At 48.1% G+C, this 25,947-nt stretch overlaps 1 protein-coding gene across 1 annotated transcript in view; it reads left to right on the top strand.

The window, feature by feature from the left end:
- The first annotated feature begins 1,382 nt into the window (after positions 1-1,382).
- Positions 1,383-25,947, top strand: part of LOC126529570 (uncharacterized) — a 94,405-nt gene continuing 69,840 nt past the window's right edge. Inside the window, exon 1 of the mRNA XM_050177095.2 lies at positions 1,383-1,554. Within this exon, the coding sequence (XP_050033052.2) occupies positions 1,383-1,554 (172 nt within the window). The remainder of the gene's footprint in view (positions 1,555-25,947) is intronic.

Genomic DNA, 25,947 nt, shown 5'->3' on the forward strand with positions numbered 1-25,947 from the left:
ACGTGCAAACCAGGCTGAGCCAAACGGGGCACAGGTTCGTTGCCCTCTCCGCCTTTCTCTAATAGCTTTCCCTTTTGCTGCAGTCATCAAAACGGGCGAGTTCACCGAACAAGACAAATAATGAAATGAGACAGCTAACACGGACCAACAAAACGCAGTAACCACGGCATTACGGCAGTCCTTCTATAGTCGGGAAATACGTCTAGAGTCACGTAACTATGCTAATGTGACATATTCCTAGCAGGCCGCTTAGAAGCTCGAGCTTGTGCGTCATTCCCGGAGGTTTGTAGAGTCCGTCGTGCCTAACACTGCAACACTATAGAGAAGACTAAAAGGGAAAAACAGATTTTCCAGTGTGTGTAACCAAATTCATCGTGTAACGAATAGTAAACGTGGAACAAACGTAAGATGGAACGTCATTGAATGAACAGTCTCTACAGAGTGTACTAACGAGTCCACAATACATTGTAAGTGACGTTTGTGTGTCGGAAAAAGCGCCTGCGTAAACGAATTAATGAACGAAAATCTTGGTTCTCCTCGGCTACCACAGTGGTATCTGGTCTACCAGCCAAATTGAGGAGTCTCCTAGTTTTACTGACCTAAAAATTATAGGTTCATTGACGTGCGGATGAAGTGCATTTTAAAGAAAATAAAAATTGCGGCTGCACATTTCCTACTAAGCGCATTGCGCGAATGCGTGCGCTGGCAGCCCGCGAACCCCTGGCGTGCTTCGAAATGCGAGAGGAACATCTCGCAGGCAAAGCAAATCCTGTTGCTGTATGAAGAAAAAAAAAACGTTTCTAGATCTCGCGTAAAGGCACCAGAACATCTGCAACCGCGACTAAGTGCCTCCCGATCGCATCACCCAATGACGCACTCAGAAGAAAAGCGTCTATAGTTCATGTCGATAACGCTGCCTCCCATATATGGAATTGCTTCACACTTCAATTCAGTTGCTTCAGTGCGGAATCATGTATAACAGGAAACGAAAACAATTACATCGCATGCCGCACTCTGCTAAATAACTTCCGTTCTGGCTTCGCATACCTTGTTTGATGGTAAACTTTTTCTACATCGGCTTCAGACAACACCTTAGCACGCGGGACGCGATGCTGCAGCTAAAATACTAAACCACCGACGATGGCGGCAGCGCCCGCGACAACAAGGCAATACTGGGGCTCGACCTGCAGAGCACCTTCGATAAGGTGAAACACTCGGCGATTTTGTTCCAAGTCTCCAAGCTCAACAAGAGCGAAAGATCCTACAACTACATCAAGGGCTTCCTCACGGACAGGAACGCCGAGCCACGAGCAAGCGACCTACAGACGCAAGAGAAGAAGCTCGGGAGCACCGGCACACCGCAGGGATCGGTCATTTCGCCGATGCTGTTCAACCTGGTTATGATCGGAGTGGCTGAGAAGCTCGCAGACATCGAAGACGTCAGGCACACCGTCTACGCGGACGATATCACGCTGTGGGTGACCGGCGGCAGCCACGCCCACATCGAGGGCGCGCTGCAAGCCGCCATCGACGCGATAGAAGACCAGCTGGAAGGCACCGGACTGAGATGTTCGCCGAGCTAATCGGAGCTTCTCATACTCCCACCTACCAACAACGACAGAGGCAAGACCAGACAACGTGAATACGAAAAAATCAGACTCGTAGCCAAATCCGGCAACGTGATCCCCGTGGTTGGTAAAATCAGGATCCTAGGCATGGTCATCGAAAAGCACGGAAGAAACGGCGAAACCATCGCCCGCGTCACGGCAAAAGCGGCAAACGCGATTCGACTCCTTAAACGAGTGACTTCTCAGAAGGCTGGCATGAAACAGGAGAGCCTAATTAGGCTTGTAGAATCCGTCATCATCAGCCACGTCGCGTATGTTACAGCCTACCACAGATGGCCGCAACACGAGGATAACAACTTCTGACAACTCGGAATACACAACACGCTCGAAGAGAGAGAGAGAGAGAGAGAGAGAGAGAGAGGAAAGGGGAAAGGCAGGGAGGTTAACCAGAGAAAAAGATCCGGTTGGCTACTCTAGGCTGGGGAGAGAGGGGAGGGGGAGGTAAAGTGGTAACAGAGTAGAGATAAGGAAAGGAAGGAGCATAGACACACAATCACAATCGGTCCCTGTCACCGAATACTGTCATCGCACACCACAGTGTCACTTGCAGCACTATCAACATCTGTTTAGGCTACAGCCGCCTGTGCAATTCTGTCGCCCTCAAAAACCGCAACAGCGCCCTCGTCACCCTCTGCTACGATGGCTTATGATGGCGGTATATTAAAATAAGTTCCTCTGTGAGAGGTCTTTGGTCAAAGCGCACTATCGCGGTTGCGAGTGATTGTCTCGGTAAATTATATCGAGGACAGTCACAAAGAAGGTGTCGAAAAGTCTCCTCGTTACCACAGTCCTCACACGAGGCGTCGTCGGCCCATCCAATTCGGTAAGCGAAAGACTTGGTGAAAGCCACCCCTAGCCATAGTCGACAAAGCAGGGTAGCTTCGCGACGGCAGGGTCCAGCTGGAATACAAAGGCGTATAGAGGAGTCAAGATTGTGGAATCGGTAGTCGTGAAAACTTCCAGCGTTCCACAAGGAGAACGTGATGTCACGGCTGATCATTCGAAGTTTTCGAGCGGCATCTGTCCTTGATAATGGTATCGGCTCCTCTTCGTCCCCTTGAAGAGCCGACCGAGCAGCATTATCAGCGTGTTCGTTCCCTATGACTCCGCAGTGACTTGGAAGCCACTGAAATGTCACGTGGTGTCCTTTCTCAGTTAAGGTATGAATTAGTTCTCTAATGCCAATTACCAGTTGTTCGTGTGGTCCGCGCCGCAAGGCCGACAGCAAAGATTGCAGTGCAGCCTTCGAGTCACTGAATATTGACCATCTTCGAGGTGGTTCTTGGCTGACGAGACGAAGTGCAGCGCTAAGGGCTGCAAGTTCAGCGGCTATCGGTGTCGTTGGGTGACATGTCTTGAAACTGATGGTGGTGGCTTTCGCTGGGAAGACCACGGCTCCAGAGGAACACTGGAGAGTTGCCGATCCATCCGTATAAATATGTACGTGGTCGGCGTACCTCTCGTGCAAAAGGAGCAGAGTTAGTTGTTTAAGAGCAGGTGATGACAGCTCAGATTTTTTCTTGATTCATGGTACGGTGAGGTGCACTGCGGGTCGAGCCAAACACCATGGAGGAGAGAGAGAGAGAGAGAGAGAAAGCAAGGACAGGAAAGGCAGGGAGGTCAACCAGAAGAGTATCCGGTTTGCTACCCTACACTGGGGGTGGGGGAAAGGGGAATAGAAAAAGGAGAAAGGGAGAGAGTGAGCACTGAGTACGTGTGGGCGGGACACTATGCACAGGGACACTATAAACGGTCTCTTAAACCGGTGTACCTCAAGTATTGCAGTAATGCACGATTCGCTTTTCGTGCCAGTGACGGGTGGGGCCACGGTCCGAGTATCTTTGACTCGGTGAAAGGTCGTAAGTCGAGTTGGTGCAAAGTTTCCCGCAGAGGGAGGCGTTGTTCATCGTAGCGGGGGTAGGTACACCATAGGTGCTCGATGGTCTCCTTGCACCCACAGGAATCGCACATCGGGCTCTCGGCCATTCCCAAACGAAAGGAATATGAGTTTGTGAACGCTACTCCCAGCCACAAGCGGTACAGCAAGGTTGCTTCACCGCGGGAAAGGCTAGATGGCACTTGTAGCCGTAGCGTGGGGTCCAGTTTATATAATCGGCAGTTGAAGGCACCTGAACTCCATAGATCTTGCGACTTTTTGCGTGCATGTAGGCGAAGTTCCCTGGCGGCGTCCGACCTCGCCAAAGGTATTGAACGCGTCTGGGTATCTTCGTGGGCAGACCGGGCAGCCTTGTCTGCTAGGTTGTTGCCGACAATGCCACAGTGAGCAGGAATCCATTGAAATGTAATGGTGTGCCCTCTTTCCAGAGCATGGTGGTGCACTTCCCTGATGTCAGATATCATCTGCTCGTATATTCTGTGACGCAATGCAGACTTGATGCTGTGAAGGGCTGCCTTAGAGTCACAAAATACGACCCATTTCTCTGTTGGCTCTTCGGTGACGTACATCATAGCGACATGGAGAGCTGCAAGTTCTGCCGATGTCGATGTAGTCGTGTGCGACAATTTGAATTTAACTGTAACCTTCTTGGCTGGAACGACGAATGCGGCAGTTGAGCTGGCACGTGAGGTCGAATCATCGGTATATATATGTATGCGGTCATGATACGTCTGGTGTAGTAATAGGAGCGTAAGTTGCTTCAGAGCCGGCGATGGATGATTGGACTTTTTTGTAATTCCAGGAATATCAAAATTCACTTGAGGCTGTCGTAGGCACCACAGGGGAGATGAAGGCTTTGTCGCCGGTGTAAAATATGACGGTATGCACTCTTGATGAGTGCTAATCACTCGTGAAAAGGTCGCTTGACGTCTTTCGGCTGGTAGGGAGGTCAAATGATGGTCGGGGATCCTTGACAGATGGCAAATGTGCGCCCTGAGAGAGTCGAACACTACGTGTGTCTGGATCATATGGTCCCCAGCGATGGCAATTGTTGCTGCTGTTGACTTGCACCGAGGCCGCCCTAAACACGTGCGTAGGGCTTGACCTTGTATGCTCTCCAAGGCTCGAAAGTTCGTCTTGCATGCATTTGACAACACTGGTAGACTGTAACGTAGGAGTCCGAGAAACAGTACCCTGTAGAGCTGCATCGTAGAACGGACTGGTGTACCCCAGTTTTTGCCGCAGAGAAATTTAAAGACCTGAGCAATGGCAACCAATTTCTTCTTTAGATAGACGCAGTGAGGGCTCCACGAGAGGTTGCGGTCAATGATTACACCCAGAAAGCGATGTGTCTTAGCATAGGATACCGCTTGACCATTGATTGAAACAGGATACGATGACATTTGCTTGCGCGTAAAGCCAACCAATGCGCACTTTTCAGTAGACACGCTGAGGCCTTGTTCTCGTAGATAAGACGCCGTCATGGTTGCCGCCCGCTGAAGCCTGGCTCGTACCTGAGGTCGAGTCACCGCAGAAGCCCAGATGCAAATGTCGTCGGCGTATATTGAGACGTGAACTGACCGCGACAGGTACTCCGCTTGTCCTACCAAGACGAGGTTGAACAGAATGGGGCTCAACACTCCACCTTACGGCACTCCACGCCTGATGTAATGTTCCGAAGTTAGGCCGTCTTCAGTCTGTAAGAAAAAGCACCTCTCAGTTAAATAGTCCCGAATCCATTGATGCATCCGGCCACCAACTCCAACGGCCTCAAGCGAGTTCAGTATGGCCTCATGGGCGACGTTGTCGTATGCTCCTTTAATGACACTCGCTCGTGCCGAGGGCACCGACCAACTTCTTCGTCGTTCTCGCGGCGGCTCGTCTCTCGCGGAATCATATCGTAATATTACCCCCCGGCGGCAAAAGCACCGTCACGGTGCTGTTAGATATCCAAGGGGCATGGAGAGTTGTAGGGCTTGAGTCGGGCAACGTGGACAATGTCACTGGTGGTCACAGCGGAGGACGTCGTGGGCGTGGCTAGCACGATTTCATAGGTGACATCGGTCACTTTGCGTATCACGCGATATGGGCCTGTGTAACAGAAAAGCAGTTTTTCACAAAGGCCGACTTTACGCGATGGTGACCAAAGCAACACGAGGGCTCCGGGCACAAAATGGACATCACGGTGACGGAGGTCGTAGCGTTGTTTCTGCTTGTCTTGAGACACTTGTAGACGAGCGCGTGCAAGTTGGCGAGCATGGTCAGCATGGGCGATTGCATCACGGGCATAATCGCTAGTTGAAGCTGTGGCGGACGGAAGCACAGTGTCCAGTGGTAGCGTCGGTTCGCGGCCATACAAGAGGTAAACGGGGAAAAGCCAGCAGTTTCGAGACGGGAAGAGTTATATGCAAAGGTAATGTAAGGTAGAGCCAGGTCCCAGTCACGGTGGTCGTCGGAAACGTGTTTGGATAGCATGTCTGTAAGGGTGCGGTTCAAACGCTCAGTGAGGCCGTTCGTTTGGGGGTGGTAGGAGGTGGTAAATTTATGCTGTATTGAGCAGGCACGCATGATGTCGTCAATGACTTTGGCCAAAAAGGTGCGGCCGCGGTCTGTAAGCAATTGACGCGGAGCACCATGCATCAATATGATATCATGTAGCAGGAAGTCCGCAACATCAGTTGCACAACTGGTCGGAAGAGCACGGGTTACGGCGTAGCGGGTCGCGTAGTCCACCGCGACTGCAACGCACTTGTTTCCTGATGTAGATTCCGGAAATGGGCCTAGAAGGTCCAAGCCGACACGATGGAAGGGCTCGGCAGGGATGTCGAGCGGCTGCAGGTAACCAGCGGGGAGCTGGGAAGGCTTCTTGCGTCGTTGGCAAAGTTCACAAGCGGCGACGTAACGTCGTACGGAACGGGCAAGGCCCGGCCAGAAAAAACGGCGACGTACACGGTCATAGGTTCGAGATACGCCGAGGTGTCCTGCCGTTGGTGCGTCGTGAAGCTCTTCTAGAACGGTGGAGCGGAGGTGTTTAGGTACTACAAGCAGGAACTCAGAGCCGTCCGGATGAAGGTTGCGACAGTACAGAGTACCGTCGTGGAGGACGAAGAGGCGTAGAGTAGCATCGGCCGGAGAGTGTTCAGAACGATCGATGAGTGCTCTGATGTAGGCGTCACGGCGTTGCTCGTCGGCGAAATGAAGCAGCTGGGATACCGAGAATACGCAAGAAGCGCTGGCAATATTGGAGGAGTCAGAGTCGTCAACAGGGTAACGCGACAAACTGTCAGCGTCTTGGTGCAAGCGGCCAGACTTGTACACCACGGAATATGAAAATTCCTGTAGCCTCAAAGCCCATCGACCAAGCCGGCCTGTAGGATCTTTTAGCGATGAGAGCCAGCAAAGAGCATGATGGTCAGTGACTACGGAAAAAGGGCGACCGTAAAGGTAAGGACGGAACTTTGCAACCGCCCAGACAACAGCAAGGCATTCGCGTTCCGTAATGGAATAGTTGCGCTCCGATGGTGCTAGCAGGCGGCTCGCATAAGCAATAACACGATCCTTGCCACGCTGACGCTGGGCTAAGACGGCACCTACGCCATGACCGCTGGCATCTGTACGTAATTCTGCAGGGGCATCAGGGTCGAAGTGGGCGAGAATGGGTGGTGAGGTTAGAAGAGTGACGAGACGAGAGAAGGCGGCGGCTTCTGCAGTACCCCACGAGAATTGTACGCCTTTCTTCAAAAGATTAGTTAGGGGCCTAGCAATTGTCGCAAAATCTTGAACAAAACGACGAAAGTATGAGCACAGCCCTACAAAACTTCGAACATCTGCGGCTGTCTTCGGAACCGGAAACTCTCGGACAGCGCGAGTTTTGTCGGGGTCAGGCTGTACTCCAGAAGCGTCAACTAGATGGCCCAGAAGAGTAATTTGTCTGTGGCCAAAACGACATTGGGATGAGTTAAGTTGCAGCTTCGCCTTTCGAAATACATCAAGTATAGTTGTGAGACGCTCAAGGTGAGTGTCGAACGTTGGCGAGAAGACGATGACGTCGTCGAGGTAGCAGAGGCATGTGGACCATTTGAAACCTTGGAGCAAGGAGTCCATCATACGCTCAAAGGTGGCAGGGGCGTTGCATAATCCAAACGGCATTACTTTAAATTGGTATAGGCCATCAGGTGTGATGAACGCGGTTTTTTCTTTGTCCATATCGTCAACAGCAATCTGCCAATATCCCGAACGAAGATCAATAGACGAGAAATATCTGGAACCGTGCAGGCAATCAAGGGCGTCGTCTATGCGTGGGAGCGGGTAGACGTCCTTTTTTGTAATTCTGTTCAGGTGACGGTAATCAACACAGAAGCGCCACGTGCCGTCCTTCTTCTTAACCAACACCACAGGTGACGCCCAGGGACTCGATGAAGGCTCAATGATGTTTTTATCGAGCATTTTGTTCACTTCATCTTGAATTACTCGGCGTTCCGACACAGAAACTCGATACGGTCGTCGGTGAATAGGCACAGCATCGCCAGTAAGAATGCGATGCTTGACCGCGAGCGTCTGGCCTAAAGGACGATCGTCAAAGTCGAAAATATCGCGGTAGGACGATAATACTTCGCAAAGGTCTTCAGCCTGCGTAGAGGACAGGTCCGTCGCAACCATTTTCTTTATGTTGGGATCGACGCCCGAAGCTGGCGCGATGGGCATGCTAAGGTCGCGAGAACCATCGGTCGATAACGCTGCCACGTATTGGTCGCCGAGACAATCAATGGTGGCAAGGCAAATACCTTGCGGTAGAATTTGCTTTGCCAATCCAAAGTTACTGACAGGCATGCGAGTGTGGTTCGCAGTAATAGTAACTATACTGTGAGGCACGGTGACGTCATACTGGATTGGGATGTCGGGCAGAGGAGTGACGAGGTACTCGCCATCAGAAACTGGTGGGAAAGACAACAGTTCAATGTAGGCTATGGACTTTGGCGGCAGGCGAAGAAAGCCGGTGGAGCGTAAGCGGCAAGGGGGTGAGTCAGAAGGTTCTGCGAGCATCGGCAAATCGAGGCGAAGGGTACTGGAAGAGCAGTCAATTAGGGCAGAATGGGCGGAGAGAAAATCGAGGCCGAGAATAAGGTCGTGGGGGCAATGAGCAATTACGGTGAAGAGTACAGGAATGTGGCGGCCGGCGATGCTGACACGTGCCGTACACATGCCGATGATAGGCACAGTACCGCCATCCGCAACGCGGACGACGCGTGCCGACGCTGGGGTGAGGAGCTTGTTCAGTCGTCGTCGGAAGGCAGCACTCATAATAGAAAGATGCGCTCCTGTATCGATGAGTGCCGTGACAGGATAGCCGTCAACGTCAACGTCAAGAAGGTTTCGGTTAGTAGGTAACGTGAGCAGAGGATTTGAGGGCAGGGTCGACCCGCACCTCCACCAGAAATGTTACGTGTGGAAAGACACAGACGAGAGATGCTATTTACAGGCTATTTACACTGGAGCCAGGCAGCCAGGCTGACACTCGCTCGTGCCGAGGGCACCGACCAACTTCTTCGTCGTTCTCGCGGCGGCTCGTCTCTCGCGGAATCATATCGTAATAATATCTAGAAAAAGTGCCACTGATAGGCGCTTGAGGCTTTTTTGATTTTGGACCCAGGTAACGACGTCAATGACGTTGTCGATGGACGAGCGACCTCGACGAAAGCCCGCCATGGCGTCCGGATAGATGTTGAATCGCTCTAGGTACCATTCCAAGGGAGCAAAAATCAATCTTTCCATCACTTTACCGACGCAGCTCGAAAGCGCAATCGGACGGTATGATGAGAGCTCAAGCGGAGACTTTCCAGGTTTCAGAATGGGGATCAAGCGGCTTGATTTCCATTGTCTAGGAACGGCGCCGTTCTGCCAAGACTCATTGTAGTAGCTTAGCAGCTCATCACGTGCGTCATGTCCAAGGTGGCACAGGGCAGCATACGTGATGCCATCAGGTCCTGGTGACGACGAACGCTTGCAGGTCGCCAACGCAGCATTGAGCTCTTCGAGTGAAAATAGCACGTTCATTTCTGGTACACGTGCCTCAGGGATGTCATTCAATGCTGCGTCAGTAATGATGGCCACGGACCCAGCAACCCGTGCACAGAACTCTTCAGCCACTTGAAGTTCCGAGCGGAGTTGGTAGAGGGCCAGAGCAGCGAAGGGCTTCCTTTGATGCGGAGATGAGCGAAGTCCCCTAACAGTTCTCCGTATGTGCGAGAGCGATTTTCGGGGATCAAGCGACTGAGAGAAAGTTTTCCATCGCTTGTCATCCAGTCTATCTATACGACGCTGTACTTTCTTCTGTATGCGTCGTGAAGCCCTCAGATCCAAGACGGACTTCGTGCGCCGATACCTCCTCTCCACCCGTCGGCGTTCCGCACGAAGCCTCTCCAGTTCCATATCCAAGTCTGTTCGCCTTGCTGACCTTGTGAGCGAGCCGATGGATGTTTTCAATGTCTCTGCGACTGTATCTTCGATAGTGTGTGAAAGGCCTTCTCGACATGCGTCATCCATATCCTTCTTAAACTTTGTCCAATCAATCGTACGCAAGACAGTAAGGAGCGTTGCTCAACTCCTCTGATCTTTATGTATGTTGGAATATGGTCACTTCCATGTGTTTCAATGTCCGTAAACCAGTGGACGCTCAAGGCAAAGCGCCGTGACACCAAAGTTAAGTCCAAGCAGCTACTATAGGTGGTGCCTCGCAAAAACGTAGGGCTGCCGTCATTCACACAGCACAAATCATGGTCGGCAGCAAAGGAGGCAAGACTCCTGCCTTTGGAATCAATTTTCGTGCTTCCCCATAGCTGGTGATGCGCGTTGAAGTCACCTGTGATAACCCAGGGGCCATTGTTGATCAGTATTATTTTCTTCAGTCGTTCGCCGTCAAAGTGGCCCGCTGGGGATATTTAGGCTCCAATTAGTGTGAATGACACATCTTTCTTTTGGATATTTAGGCAGACATATTGGTTGTCGTCGTGAGGCTCTACCGCGTTAGCGACATATGTAAAGTCCGTGCGGATGTAGATGATTACTTTCGTGCTCGCTCCGCATGTGGGCGAGACGAAAGATTCGTAACCGGACAGTCTGAGTGGAGTTGATGTATTTGGTTCGCAAATGACCAGTATGGGAAAGCGATTTGTTAAAATGAATTGGCGAAAGTCTGCCATGCGGGTCCTTAGACCCCTAGCATTCCACTGAAAGATCGACGCACTTTTAACTTCAGTGCGGAAGGGGACTATTGGTCGAGCCATGATGCTTAAACGATGCTAGCAAGCACTGGATTTAGTGCATCCAGTATTTGCAGAGCACTTCGAGCTGCTGGGGTTTGCAGCTTGTTCAGTATGATGCGCATTGTATTAATTAGCGATTGCAGCATACCAGCCACCTGCTTGTATTGGTCGCACAAATCACTGACAGTAGACTTCGGGGGTAGTCCAGCAAAATTTTGCTGTGATTCTGTCGGTGGGTGCTGTCATTTCGGTAGAGCCGGCCAAGATTCTGCAGGTGTGGTCTTCTCAGTTGCCTTGTTCTTCCCGGTCCTTTCGACAGTGCCTGGCCCGGGCGGCAGAGGAGGAGGAGGTGTAGGAAGTGGCATGTGCGTCGCAGAGACAACAGCCTTCCTTGAGGGGCGCCGGCGACGGGAACGTCGCTTCCCGACTTTTTCGGCGGCTTCGCGATGAGATGAATGATCTCTCGCCATCTCTTTCAAGATAGCCATTTCCTTCTTAATATGCGGGCATTTCCTCGAGGAAGCTTCGTGTGACCCTCCGCAGTTTGAACATTTCATTACAGTCGCGCCACATTTATCTGCAGCGGGGGGCTCGGCGTAACGGGGGCATGCTGCCTGATTTTCGCAGACGCTGCTCCCGTGTCCCAGTCTCATGCATTTGCGGCACTGAAGAGGTTTCGCAATGAAAGGCCGCACTGCATGTCTGAAGTGTCCCACCTTAACATGCGAGGGTATATATTTACCCTTGAATGCAAACCTCACGCATCATGAACTGCCTAGCCGCTTAACATCAACAATGACCTCATCATTGGCTGGCTTGATAAGAATCGGCAAGTCGTTATTAAGGATGGCGACGTCTACGCCGTAGATAACACCACTGACAACATCAGATCCCAGAGGGATGTAAGAGCGCACCTGCATGCCATCGATGTCCGTTACGCTGCGTAGAGTGTTCAGAGCAGCCGCATGTTGGACATCAACCGCCAGTAGATTTTTCCGACTGTTGACTCGAATGTCCGATATTTCGTTTGCCACCAGGGCTTCCAGTGACATCGACACAGATTGCCTGTTGAGTAGCTTCATGTTGACAGTGGGAAGCAAGGGCACAAATATGATGGCATTGGAGTACGGCCTCTGCGTGTGTCTCACTGTTTGCGTGCTTGACGATGAGGACGTCCTGGTGTTTCTTCTCTTCGCTCTGCGGCTCTGCACCAGCTGGAAGCCGTCATCGGAAGTGTCCTCACTGCTGAGAGAGTAGACATGGGTGTCCTCGCTGTCGCTGTCGCTCTGCTGACCGTTCCGCTTCCTGGAGGCGGCCGCCGCTGACGCCGCCGTCGCCGGCAGACGTGCGGCGTCGTCCACTTCCATCACGACCGAGCAGGGAGCGACGACCAGCGGATGAACTTAGATTTTCACAGAAATAAACTGGAGCAAGGAAGAACAGCTCTGTGTCCAAAACACTTCGTCGTTGGCTTAGTTGCGGGGGTGAAGCCTGATAGGAGGCAGGTGTAATACTCCGAAATCGTAGTACAAAATGCTGCCTGTGGCCTTTCTGACAGTAGTGTTGCCAGATGGTGGGAATAGGCACGGGCAACGTGCCTAATGTGCACTCTCAACACATCTACCGCAATGTGTGTTTGTATAGGTTGGTCCCGAGCAATCGCAATAGTCGCTGCTGTTGATGTGCATTTTGGCAAACCAAGACAAACCCTGAGAGCCCGAGCTTAAATAGCCTGTAGAGCACGAAGATTGGTCTGGCAGGTGCTGGCCAGTACGGGCAAACTGTATCTAAAGAAGCCCAGAAAAAGAGCCCTGTACAATTCTAACATCGCATGCACTGACATTCCCCAAGTCTTTCCTCCCAGAAACTTGAAAAGATGGGAGATTGCTGTCAGACGCTCTTTCAAGTAGGTCGCGTGCGGGCTCCATGAGAGATCTCTATTAATGATTATGCCAAGAAATTTGTGAGTCTTCTCATAAGAAATTATCTGGCCATTTATTGATATGGCGTAGGGTGTCATTGGTTTGCGAGTGAACGCCATCAGTGCACATTTGGCTGACGAGATTTCAAGACCTTGGTTGCGGAGGTATATAGCTGTTAGAGTAGCAGATTTTTGAAGTCTTGCACGTATCTGAGGACGTGTCACACGTGAGGTCCATATACATATGTCGTCGGCGTACATTGGTATCTTGATCGCTGCTGGCAGATGATCAACGAGACCAATGAGTGTGAGGTTGAATAGGGTAGGGCTTAGTACACCGCCTTGAGGAACACCTCGGTACGTGTAGTGTAGTGCGGTTTTACCATCACCGGTACAGAGAAAGAACGATCTCATAAAAAGATAATGAGAGATCCATTGGAAAACTCGACCACCTAGGCCAACCATCTAAAGAGCATCGAGGATAGCCTCGTGAGATACGATATCGTATACCCCCTTGACATCCAAGAACACGCTCGAAGAAATAGCCGAAGCGCTACGGACCTCTCAACTGGAGCGGCTGTCCACGACCAAAGCCGGGAGGAAGATACTGGACGACCTAGGAATAGGGCGCTTAGACGAGATGGAAATAGGACTCCCCGTCCCCGAAGAGGTCCAACGCCAGACCAGAATCGACCCCACACCCAAGAACATGAATCCTGAGTACAACAATGGAAGAAAAGCGGAGAGGGCCAAGGCTCTCATCGACCTACACCCCAATCACGAGCACGCGCGGCCGAATACCATTGGAACACCTTCGCAGCGGTCGTCATAGAGGCGTCAACCGGCGCCACGATGACGGCAGTGAGCGTGAGAAGCGCCGGAGCGGAACAAGCGGAGCAGGTAGCAATCACCCTGGCCATCGCCGACGCAGACTGCCACATGGTGCTGAGTGACTCGAGACAGGCGGTGCAAAACTTCGCCAAAAGCCAAATCTGCCGGGAGGCCGTGCGCGTACTGCGAGCGGCCAAACTGCAAGACAGAAAAGTAAGAATCAAGTGGTTCCCTGTGCACGCGGGCGACGCGTCGGAACGCAATCAGAACCACAATGAGAATGCAGATGTAGCGGCGTGAGCGCCAACTAACCGCGCCCCGGCGACAGACCGTCCGACGGGGTTCGGAACCAAGGACCGCATGACGGACTACAACGACATCGCGAACGCCTACCGTCTGGCTCGCAGGACTCTCCCACCCCAGCACCCGAGGCTGAGCGGACCAGTGGCCGTACCACTGAGACAGCTCCAGACCGGATCGCTACCGAGCCCGGGACTGGTGCATCGCATGTACCCCAAGACATACCCGACCGATAAGTGCAGAGTCTGCTGGAGAGAGACGGCAGATTACACGCGCGTCTTGTGGAACTGCATCAAAAATCCAGAAGAAACTAGATCGAGACCGATTCTGCCGCGGCCCGAGGCAGCTGCGAAGAGCAATGACCAAGACCAACAGCTCTGGGCCGTCCAGCAGGTCCTCGGGGCGCTCGAAAGGCAGGGACCCAGCGAGCCGGCAACGGCGAGCGGAGACTCGCGCCGAGTAACGGCAAACTTGTAGACGACGTGGGCCCTCGACGGGGCGCGCGAGCTCCCAACTGCAGGCGCTAATAAAGTTTGCTCCAATCCAATCCAATCTACATTTCTTAAGCCTCGGCTTAACAATTAAAGATAGCAGTGACAAAACGTAAACGAAAAACACCAATGCTTTGGTTTTAGATCTGTTAACTTATCCTCTTGTCGTTGCTCATAGTTTGATCGTTTCTTGTATCGTTCTACTATGAATGCTCGATGGTTTTACGTTCATCAACGTAGAACCAGCTCTCGCTGCTTCATGGCGCGCTAAAAATTTTCGTGTCAGGGACTGTGTAAATTTTGTTAAAAAAACAGTTGCACAGACATTACTGCCAAGAGATCAATATACCGGGGCCCTGCCAAGCTTACGGGCGTGCCGTGCAGGCTGGTCGAAAAGGGTCCTTCGCGGAACAGCATTAATGACAGCCCCCCTCCCTCCCCCCTCCTTGTTTATCGGGAGACATTGCGAGCTTGCGTGACAGTTGTGCATGCCCTTTCGGCAGAGCACGTGCACTCGTTATGACTCCCAAAAATAGGCTATTGTAATCTCTCCTACCTCAGGGCGGAAACATATCGAAGCTCATTTGTCGGTCGTAGGTACGTGCGTCTTTTTGCTACGTCCAAAGTGGGAAAACGACGTCAGGACCTCCCTCATCATTGCGTGACAAAAACCCACGGAACTTGCAGGAGAAATGTCTGATATACTGGCATCGGGGGAAACTGAAGGAAAAGAAAGTAAACTGCGGACGTCCAAGCGAACTTCAGCTGCACTAATTGGAGCGCGGAGATGAAGTACCGTGCCGCACTGCTTTACCAGACATCTTTATTGGAACATATTTCCGTTTCTTCGTCGTAAGCTGAGTATTATTGTTGTTCTTTTTGTTAGTGCTACTGTCGTTGTCGTCGTTTTTGTTGACATTGTACTTAGATTCGTACGCCTGATCTGAAGAAGCGCACACTGCACATAGCAGGGCTGACACCTTCAACTACCAGCGAGCATGATCTTTGGTGTCTGAATAGTCAGCGTCACTCGTTTTCAGATTTTTAGATCTTTATTTTTATTTTCGGAAGGCCAAAATATGGTTTTGCTTTTAAGGACGAAAAGCGCTGAGAAATCGGGGTGCTTTTTTATTGTCTGGCAGTCGAAAGTTTTCGACTTTGCTGGTAACGTTCACGAACGAGTAACACATGCAATGGTCTCTTTATTGCCGCAGTGGTATTTAAACGAGCGATATTACTTGCGCGGGCGTGGCACTTTTTAGAAGAGACCATGTAAACAAAGACAGCAAATGGAGACGCGCATGCCAATCAATCGCTTTGTTACTTTGTGCTCTGTAATCTATTTAGCGAAAAAAAATTAAGTAGTGCATACAAACTGGTTTCGAAAGAGCTGAAATCTCTTGCTTGTCTTACGAGCCCTTGTTGACGTAATTCATTGCATGAATTTAAGCATTTCTGTGTCCAACCTAGACTGGCCCGGCCTTTCATCGTCCTCTATTCACCTCCTATTTTATTACTGCTTCCCTTCACACGCTCTCACAGGAAAGTTATCGAACCAGCTGAATCAGCAATCTTTTCTTTGAACGAAACACAGCTGAGTGTAGTCCTCTCTGCGTCACAACTACTGCTGGCAGTACAGAGCAGTGACAACACTGCGATCACTTCCTTGCGAACGAAGCGTACGAGATGTGCGGGAATTGCGATGTCATGTGTCATTGCCGTATTCATCTAAACGCAGCACGAAAAAGCAAAGGAGATTTCCTTTCCTTAAGACTCGTAGGCGCTGAATATATTATATGTGTTAGTTTCCGCTTCAGGGTTTAGTGAAGAGGTAGCATATATCATATGCATTTATCAATAATACTACCAATATGACATGTCTTGACCGCTTGCTAGGACAATGTGTGCAGCGTTCATTGGTTTTGTAACACCTCCATTTATTGTTTGTTTCTATGACAGGGGAGGGCAGACGGCGTGGAAGAAATCGCGTTTAAGCCAATTTTGATAAAGCTTATGCAGGGTGGAGAAAATCACGGATCGGCTGGTTTTACCAGAAAACGAAAACCACTATGGATAGAGTACCTATGTTCAAGAATATTGACTGTGTTTATGGTTGCGGTTTGCAGCTGTAGAAGACGCCGCCTACTGCATTTCCTTTTTTTCTGACAGTGTGCATGAAGCGATGCAAACGTTTCAAGCGAGGACAACGACAACTCCGAAGAGGTACCATGACAACACTTTTTACGTTTAAATACGCATATGCAACAGAAATACGTAAAAGCTAATGTTCCTGAACAGAAATTAAATACAATTGTTCTTGTCGAAATGCAAATGATATCTCTCGTTCATGAATTATTATTATTATTATTATTATTATTATTATTATTATTGTTATTCGCATAATCATTACAATTATTATTGTCCGAGCTATGCGTTGTTTTCAGCTATTGTTCAACTGTCTTTCTCCTCCTTTTTCTTTTATACTTAGCTAGACCCCCTTTGTTGTAGGTACACTCTTCACAATTGTTCTTTTTATTTATTCTGTGTGTTTTCTTTCTTCAAACTATAGTCCCCTACATACCTTAGTGTTGTTCCTGGGCACGTTAAATAAAAATGGTTGATTGATAAATTATGCTGTTATAACAACTATTGCTTTCTATGTACTATTATATTTTGTGAGGTAATAGATGTATACTTCCTGGACTAAAACAGTCTTTTTTTTTTTGCAGAGAGTTCGTAATAAATATTATACTACATGGCTGTATGAATGTTGCCGCACAAGAGAAATTTAGAATAATATATATGCTCAGAAGGCAATTTAATATAAAAGTAGCACAACAGAAGGAAGAAATACTTTAAAATATATACATAATGAAATTGAATGTACTGAGCTATTTCTTGTTGTTCACATCACAAAGTTCACAATAACTACAGACACAGGCACATAAATCTGCGCTTATACGAAACCCGTGAATAAAACACAGCATCACCTTAAAAGAGGCATCACTTTCAAATGCGACGAAAAAAGCGCTTGGAACAAGAGAGCTTTGTGTATTCAAGCTTGGAAAATTCTGTAGCAGTTCGATCATGAATTCTAAGGGGTCGTGGTATTCATGCAATGCAATGAAATTGTGCTGCGTCATCCATTTCATGCAGTTTCCCAACATTTCGCTAAGCATTCTAACAATCATGTATGTTTTCCATACATTTTTTAAACAAAGCTGATATTTCTTCTCCGTGAATTTTGTATCGCTGGCGCAAACGTAATATGCAAAAATAATCCTGCACGGTATAGATCGTCCTTGTACTTCTGACGCACACCTGACACTTTTCGCAGCATGTCTATCCCTACCAAATGAGCTGCACAATGAGCGAATCCTCTGCATAATTGAGCATGACGCCAATGCAAGCAAACAATGTCGTTGTCACCTCACGGAAGCAACCATTACCAGACTGCGCGAACAAACTATTATCAGACTGCGCGGACAAGATTACAGAGAATATTGGCGGGTGACTCAACGAAGAAATGGTAGCCTTCTCCCAAATCCGCATTCACAGCAACACAAGCGCAACTATCTTCTACGAGGCTCGATTGGGGTCAGAGTACCAACAATGTGCGATTTTCTTGTCTAGAGTCTGTCTCAGTGGTAACAACGGTGAGACGGGTGTCACTACGAATTTCGTGAGATTGCGAGACTGGAACACATGGTCCCAGTGCCACTGCGCCACGGCTATCGCTCTTAATTTTAGCCTGTAGGCGTGGTTGTTCACGCATTTATGCTCCCGTTTGTTTGCGGCGCACGACTCCAAAGGCCCTGCGTCGCCGGACCACAAGAACTCCTCTTTGCTCGGATGCCTTCGGCCGTTTGTGTTTCTCAACGCCTTATTTTCGAAGAATCGTCGTGTGGGATCGGCAAGTTTCTTTTGGACAGTTATTTGCTGCTGAAAATGGATGTGCTGCAGTTCCTTTTCGTGGGCATGAAATGTTGCTGGACGCTTGCACAAATCCCGAATAACGTTGTCCCTGGATAGACTAGATGCCGCCCTGCATTCTGTAATTAGCTTTTCTTGTTCTGCCACTCTTCCCATTGTGCAAAAAGTATATAAAGAGAATTGCAGCCCTCAAATTTTTTTTAGTTACAATCATACAAGATCAGGAGAACAATGGAGCCCAGGAAAGTACAGGGTAAATTACGAGTTCGAGTTAAGTGTAATGTAAAATAACAGGGAGCAGCTAAATTAAAGCATACGAAATGGTAACTTCATGAGGGTAGGAGCTAAACCCACACCTTCTTCCTGTTTCACTTGCGATGCTCGCCCAAATGAGTAAGGGTGATGGCTGCCTCCCCATACAATTTTTCGTCAAATTGGCATGGGGACAGGGACTAGTCCTGGGAAATATTAGCCAGGGCTGTGGTGTAGCGCTGTAAGCAAGAGGTCGCTGGATTACGTCCCAGCCACGGCGGTGGCATTTCGATGGCAGCGAAATGCAAAACGCCCGTGTCCCATGTACAATGCGCGCAGGTTGAAAAGGCGCAGATGGTCAAAATTAATACGGAGTCCCACACTACAGCGTGGCTTATAAGCAAATCGTGGTTTTGGTGCGTAAGGCCCTGTAATTTATTCTTTAGTTTTACTACGGAAAATGTGAAGCGTTGCTGAGGCCGCAAGAAGAAGCAAACCATGTTCTAGAGTTTAATCTCACAACAGAAAGTATTGTAATTTATAAATTTTATTTTCTATTGCTTACGCCTCAAAGAAGCACACAAACTGCACGAAAATTCGTCAGGACAGCAAGAATATTTATCACCAGTGTTGATATGCTCGGCTCATCACTCTTCACTCATTATTATTTAGGAATAAAGGGACGCTGAAACAGTTTTTAAAGAGGGTAAATAACTCATTGCTGACAAAAAAGAATGTTGCCGCGAACAACCAAGGCAAATATTACTCACTTTGATGCAGTATCGAAATTAAATGTCACTTAATAGATCACTCCTGTTTTCCTATGGCTGGGCCATACTCCCACCAAAGTCATGATTGGTCATACTCCCGCCAAACTAGTGCTTAGTCATACTCCCGCCGAACTAATGCTTGATGATACTCCCACCAAAGTCATGCTTGGCGATATTCTCGTGAAACTAATGCTAGGCCATATTCCCGCCGAAGTCATCCTTGGCCATATTCCCACCAAACTCATGCATGGTCATACTCCCGCCAAACTCATGCTTCGTCATACTGCCGCCAAACTCATGCTCAGTCATATTCCCGCCAAACTCATGCGTAGTTAACTGCCGTAAAACGTATGCTTGGTATTATACCCGCCAAAATCATGCGTGATGATGCCCCCGCCAAACTCATGCTTGGTTATACTCCCGCCAAACTCATGCTTTGCCATATTCCCGCAAAGTCATGCTTGTTCATATTCCCTCAACATTTGGAGAATGGGAAAAGAGGAAAAAAAAAAGGAAGATTTGGTGTGCACCTGCTCGCGTAGGAGCGCGCACCGACATAGTCCCAGACGGTTCTGTCGTAGAGGCTGCCTCAAACAGAACGCAGTCAGCGCATTACACAGACCTCATCGACGGATTTACCCGTATGCGCTCGTGCGTTCGCAAAATGATCGTTAAGCGAAATTTTACCACCAAGCAACACACACAAAAAACCAGGACAGATAGAAACAACGGCACAATCCAACTGCGCTGGCTGGCAACTGAGGGGCTTTTGATGCCTTAAGCGCTGGTGGTGTGTGTCATTCTTCATTTGCGTCGTGCTTTTAACGTACGCTGTTTTATACCGAAATGAAGAATTACTAACTAGACAAAGTCGGAGTTTTAATGCATTTAAACGACAGTCAGTTGCGGCATTAACCGCTAAGGAATACCTTTTGTTTCAGAACGTGATGAACGAGAAATAATAAATAGCAGTTCTCACTCATAAATCCTTCCTTGTCAAAGGAAACAGACGAAAATCACTTCCTTTATAGCTGACGTTTTTTTATACTAAGACCTATATCTGACGATTTGTGTTCCGGAAATTTAAGGCGCAAGCACGTAGATTTCACGGTCAAATGAACTCCATTACTAAGAAAAAACAATTATAACTCAGCGATTACATAAAAAAAAAAAGGTTTTTATGTCTTCAAGAGCGCGCTTTTGATAATCCCGTAAAAGCAAACGAAAGTAAGGGTAGAATATAACGTGCGTTTCCTAGTGCTTTAAAGACGGCGCTGTTATTCCAAGGCCCATGCAAAGCACGCTTTTCAAAAAATGAGCAAGCACAATTTCTAAAGAAAGTGACTCGTTCCTGATTAGTGACACGATAATGGTTATTCTCTCAATGAGTACAGTTTTGCTGTCTATCTCTCATAAGGCTAGGAAAAATAATTAAGAGGATTAACGTGGCTGTATGTGCCCGAGCGCATTAAATTAAGCGGCTTGGTGCGTACGAAAAAAAAAATTAAAGACAATTGTAAAGAACGGAACAAAATATAAACAGGAGTGTCTCTAAAATGTGTGCGTATATAGTAAAGAATTTCCTCTTCTCAGAAGCGGGATATGCTAAAAGTTAGATTCAGTTGAGGTAAAGGCAGCACGCAAATATTAGGAATTCAGACTAAGCCCGAATTAAGCTCATAATAAAAGCCACAAGGCCACGACGCACTCAGACTGGAAGCAGCGAGAATGTCGTTCTTAATCCTCTGTGGTTATATTGTGTTGTAAAAAAAGAACAAGAAAAGAAGCCGCGACGAAAAGCCCAGTCGCTCTCTTTCTAGCAGTTTGCCATAAGCTTTCGGAACTTTTGCTATTCAGGAACTCTAGAACTACGTTCGACACCTCACGTATGTAAACAAAAGTACATTGACAGAGGTTGCGCAGCCCATCGAGAATAATTTTGGCCACATGGTATAGAAGAAGGTTCACGCACACACAAAAAAAAACTCTGTACGAATGCGTTGCAAAGCAGCTATCATGCCCGGAGACCGATTCTGTGACTTCTTGTTCAGCAGCATAACGCCAGAGATATTGCGGTGAAACACGAGGACGGTCGGCAATGCTATAGGGACACGTTGCTTTAAGGATACAGAGAAGGAAGTTGTCCTAGGAACCCGAGCGGAATATACGAAGAGAGAAATTCTTGATAACTGAACTCATGGACCCTGCCTTCTTATACTAAGACATCAAGGGGCCCGTAGGAAATGGTTATACAGCGAGCAAAAAAAAATATTTCACAGTTTCGTCATCAGAGCGAAGCTGCGAATGCGATAGCGACATGTTAGATGAGTACACTAAGCGTAAGACTCGTAGCTGTAATGACAGCATGAAGTGAAGCAAAAGTAAACTGCCTAAGTAAAAACGACCTGTTGTGTTAGGGGGTTATCTGTTTATATCCTGCCAATGGGACAATTTCATTTATGCTTAATAATGAAATCCAAAGCCCTTCTTGGTGACTTTACCGCGCCTTGTCCGTATCGGGTGTGTTCCTAGCCTCTTTCCTGGGCCAATCCTGGAGGTAGTGCACAGCCGCACCAATGAAATTACATCATTTTGGGGCTCGAGCTCTGTCACTTACTTATTTATCTTTTTATTTATTCGGTACACCTACATCACCTGCACGGCATTATCGTAAGGGTGTTAAAATACGGGGGGTCACAATGGAAAAATATTCAGCTATATCAAAAGAATATATCAGTAAATGCAACGTTGCTTAAGCCCTGAAATCCGCAATAGCGAAAGACAAACTAAGAAAGTATAGCAACATTTAAAAAAAAAACACTACACACAGTAGCTTATGGGCAGAGATGAACAACAGAACATTCAAAGACTATGGCTCTCAATAGCATTTTCAGTACTAGACGCGGCCATCACTTCAATAGGGGGCTCATTCCAATCGTTAATCTTCTTAGGAGAAAATGAATACTTAAACACATTGGTAAGACACTGATAAGCTCTAATATTGTTAGCGGGGTCTCTCCTAGATGAAATGTAAACAGACTGAATGAATGATCATTGTTTCTAAGTTCTAATATTTAGGTCTTTTCAGATGTAAAATAAAAGGCATGCGCTGTTGGTGTTTTTTTCATGACATTGTTTTGGTGGCTGTCGTTCTCTAAATTTTGAGAATTTTCTTTTAAAGAAGGTAAGACCTGCTAGAGCAGCTGTGGTGATAGAATGGCGTGGCAATATAACTCGCGCGAGTCATATAGTATGGCGTCAATATAGCATACATACGGAAGCTCATGGCAACGCTGACGCCGATGACAAAAATTCGCTTGTAGTGTTCATATAATTGCTATCGCAATAAGTAGAGAGCGCGAATAAGAACAACAGAGAGCCTATTAAACAAACACCCAAAAGCAACAAATTTTCGCAAAAGGAAATGCGCTCGCGGAATGACCAGAGAGTAACTGGATCTCTCAATATGCAACGATATATGTATGACTTCATTACTGCGCTCCAGGAAATCACGTAATACATTTCGGCTGCTCTGTAGGAATCTAGGTCACGCGCGAAAACGAAAAAAAAGAAGCGGAAGCCGACGATGTTGGGCAACACTAAAGTAAGAAAGAGTTAAAAACATACACGTCATTCCTTTCCGCGGGAAGCTCTGGCTTTACAGGAAGCAACTTTTTGCGTTATCACGTGGCGAATATAATAAGTGGCAACCCTGGGCTCGAATTCCTCTAAGCTGCCACAAACAAAATTAAAAAAATGGGCGCAGTGATCACCATCGGAAGTACGCATACATTTTGTTCCGCAAGAACCACGTGGCGTGGTTTCCCAGGTAGTACGGAACTCGCGTGCCTACGTGATGGTGTGTTTTGTGGCTTTTTAAAACTTCAGTTTGCTACCTAACATATTTTAATTTATGGTAAAATGCATGGTTATGGTACCGAAATTGTGCGTGCCTGGAAACGCTTTCAAATGACCTCGAGCTGAAAACGTCCGGTTCGTTAGAGCGCCAGAAAGGTGTAAAAAAATGCTAGAGGCAACGCCGTAAATTTGGATGTTTGAGTTATTCCTCACGTGTTTGTGTGCAGTGCTAAGGGGGAACACGTGCCAGCTGTGAACAGGCAAGAACAGTAACAAATAACGACATCATGACACTAGTGACAGTCCTTTGTTCTCGCCTCCAAACCAAGCTTTTATGTTAGGCTTTGGTGTAAGGTAGCTTTTTTTCCTGCATGCGCACTGCTTTTATTTCGATTCCTCTTTTTTCTTCTGGAAGCACAGTACGTTGTGATTGCAGCTGGCGGTTCTCGCCTTTTGTTGCTAAGCGTCGAACTCACACAAGTTAGCTGTTTCCTATTTTCTTCTATGCATTGTTTTCACTTAACTGAATGGCACGCTACTAAAAGTTATGATGTGGAAATTTGACTACGAAAGTTGTGATATCAAAGCAAAGTTATCAGACACAGTTGAAAGTTATCGCCCAGTGCATATTTCACGTACGAACCAGACTTAACTAGCCTTATTCGGTTGATGGCATGCTTGGCGTCCCCCCCTTGTAATCGGCGTGGTTGTATGATGTGTGAAACTCTGTAGCTCGTACTCATCTTCAAAGGTTGATCTAGCGAATTCCTTGCTTTTACAAATACAAGCAGATTAGTTTAAAGGAGAAAAAAGGCAGATACTGAGTTAATCAAAAACTTGAGAAGAGGCGGAATGGGAAGAAACAGCGATAAGAAGTTCAAATATCGTACACCACTCGGAAGTCTGTGTAAGAGAAAACGCGCTATTTTCAAATAATTATCCTTCTAATAATACTTATGTTACTTCCATGTCATGCATGTGATAAATGACATACTGTGAAGCCCCAGCTTGGGGGCAACGTTTTGGAAAGGTGACTTGTGTTCGCCGGAAGAATTATTGCTGACTTTTGAAATCTTTATATACCTGACACTCATTTAATTACACCCAAGTCTTATTTTTCCCGCTGGCCTGCCTTTATGTTCTTTGCTGCACATACCCTTCTAGTATTCTTCATTTCAGCAAAGTGTTCTCATAGGCTAGTTGGTAACTGAAAGCGACAAATAATCTAAATTTAAGCAACCAATTAGAACACAATGTTTCTTTTTCTTCGTTGTACACTGAAACGTAAACACAATATTTTTGTCAACAACGAATTTGAGGTGCAAACAACACGCCATAATATACCCGCCGTGGTTGCTAAGTGGATATGGTGTTGGGCTGCTGAGCACGAGGTCGCGGCATCGAATCCCGGCCATGGCGGCCGCATTTCGATGGGGGCGAAATGCGAAAACACCCGTGTACTTAGATTTAGGTGCACGTTAAAGAACCCCAGGTGGTCGAAATTTCCGGAGTCCTCCACTACGGCGTGCCTCATAATCAGACAGTGGTTTTGGCACGTAAAACCCCATAATTTATGCTTAAATGATATTGCGCGACATAAAAAAACGATTTTAATTTTAACACGCCATAAATTACCGTATAGACTCGTGTATGGGCCGCATGTGTTCCTTTTTCTTACAGTTACGACGAGGTGCGTCGCTGCATGGAACTGAACGTTTTGGTCAAAATGGGGCCTGCGCAGTCTTCACTTGCACACATCCCGAATCCCCGGATGTACTACTGCATAAGAGGTGAACACGCTGCTCTCGCCATCTAGTAGCGGCACGCGGAAGTGCATTGCGCGTGACAATTCGGTGATGCGCACGTGCGGCATCGAGGCACGGAACGCGATTGCTTCTCCGTCGGAAATTTCATTTTTGTTTTCGGAATCTCGAGTTTTAAAAGCGGGGGGTGCGGCCCTTACACGGGTGCGGTCTTTACACGAGTCTATACGATGTGTAGTTACGACGACAGGGCTCTCTGTCGAGCTCCAGCGAACATTTTTCCCACATACGTAATTCACGAAAGCATCGCGCAAATTTTCGGGCATTACCCACGAGGTGGCGCTGCATTGCAGTTGAAACCAGGCAGTGCGCGGGGGGTCCCTCAAGGCAGATGAGGAGACGGATCAACCGGCACACAATGGGATGTCAATACTAGGCTGCAGAAAATGGAGGCTTTCCATGAAGAGTTTGTCAAACAGGTGCAAGAGCTCAAAAATGAGCTAAACAGGGAGCGTGATGCACGAAAGGTAGTTGAAAAGAGACTTGAAGCGCCCGAGGAAAGGCTGAACAGGGTCGTCATTGTGAACGAGAATGTGCGCGACAATGAAACTCAGACCCCCGACGCGACAGGAAAGGGAGTGTCAGCAAAGTACGTGGAATGCGTGCAGCGTGATGAAGGGTTAGCTGGAAAGAGCGGCAACTCCCTTGAGGCCGCCACGCGGAAAAAGCAGCGGCCCAGGGGAGAATGCCCCTTGTCGAGTCGAAATCACGTGGAAAAGGACAAAGGGAAGCAGGGAGAGGTAGGAGAAAGTGAAAGGGTGATTATCTCCGACGACTCAAGCCTGGCTAGGTGCTCAAAAGCAATCGTAGAGAGGGTGAAAGGCGATAAAATAGTGGCGGTAAGGACATTTCCAGGGCGGACGCTGGGTTCTGCCATGAAGCGAGCAAAAGAAAAGCTAGCGGAAAATGCCCACGTGCGCAACCTTGTCGTATTAGCAGGTGGGCGAAATGAAGTCCTAAACAGGAAAGGGACAGGACTAG

The sequence above is a fragment of the Dermacentor andersoni genome, chromosome 9, assembly GCF_023375885.2.
Source record: "Dermacentor andersoni chromosome 9, qqDerAnde1_hic_scaffold, whole genome shotgun sequence".
In the NCBI taxonomy this organism is placed as follows: domain Eukaryota; kingdom Metazoa; phylum Arthropoda; class Arachnida; order Ixodida; family Ixodidae; genus Dermacentor; species Dermacentor andersoni.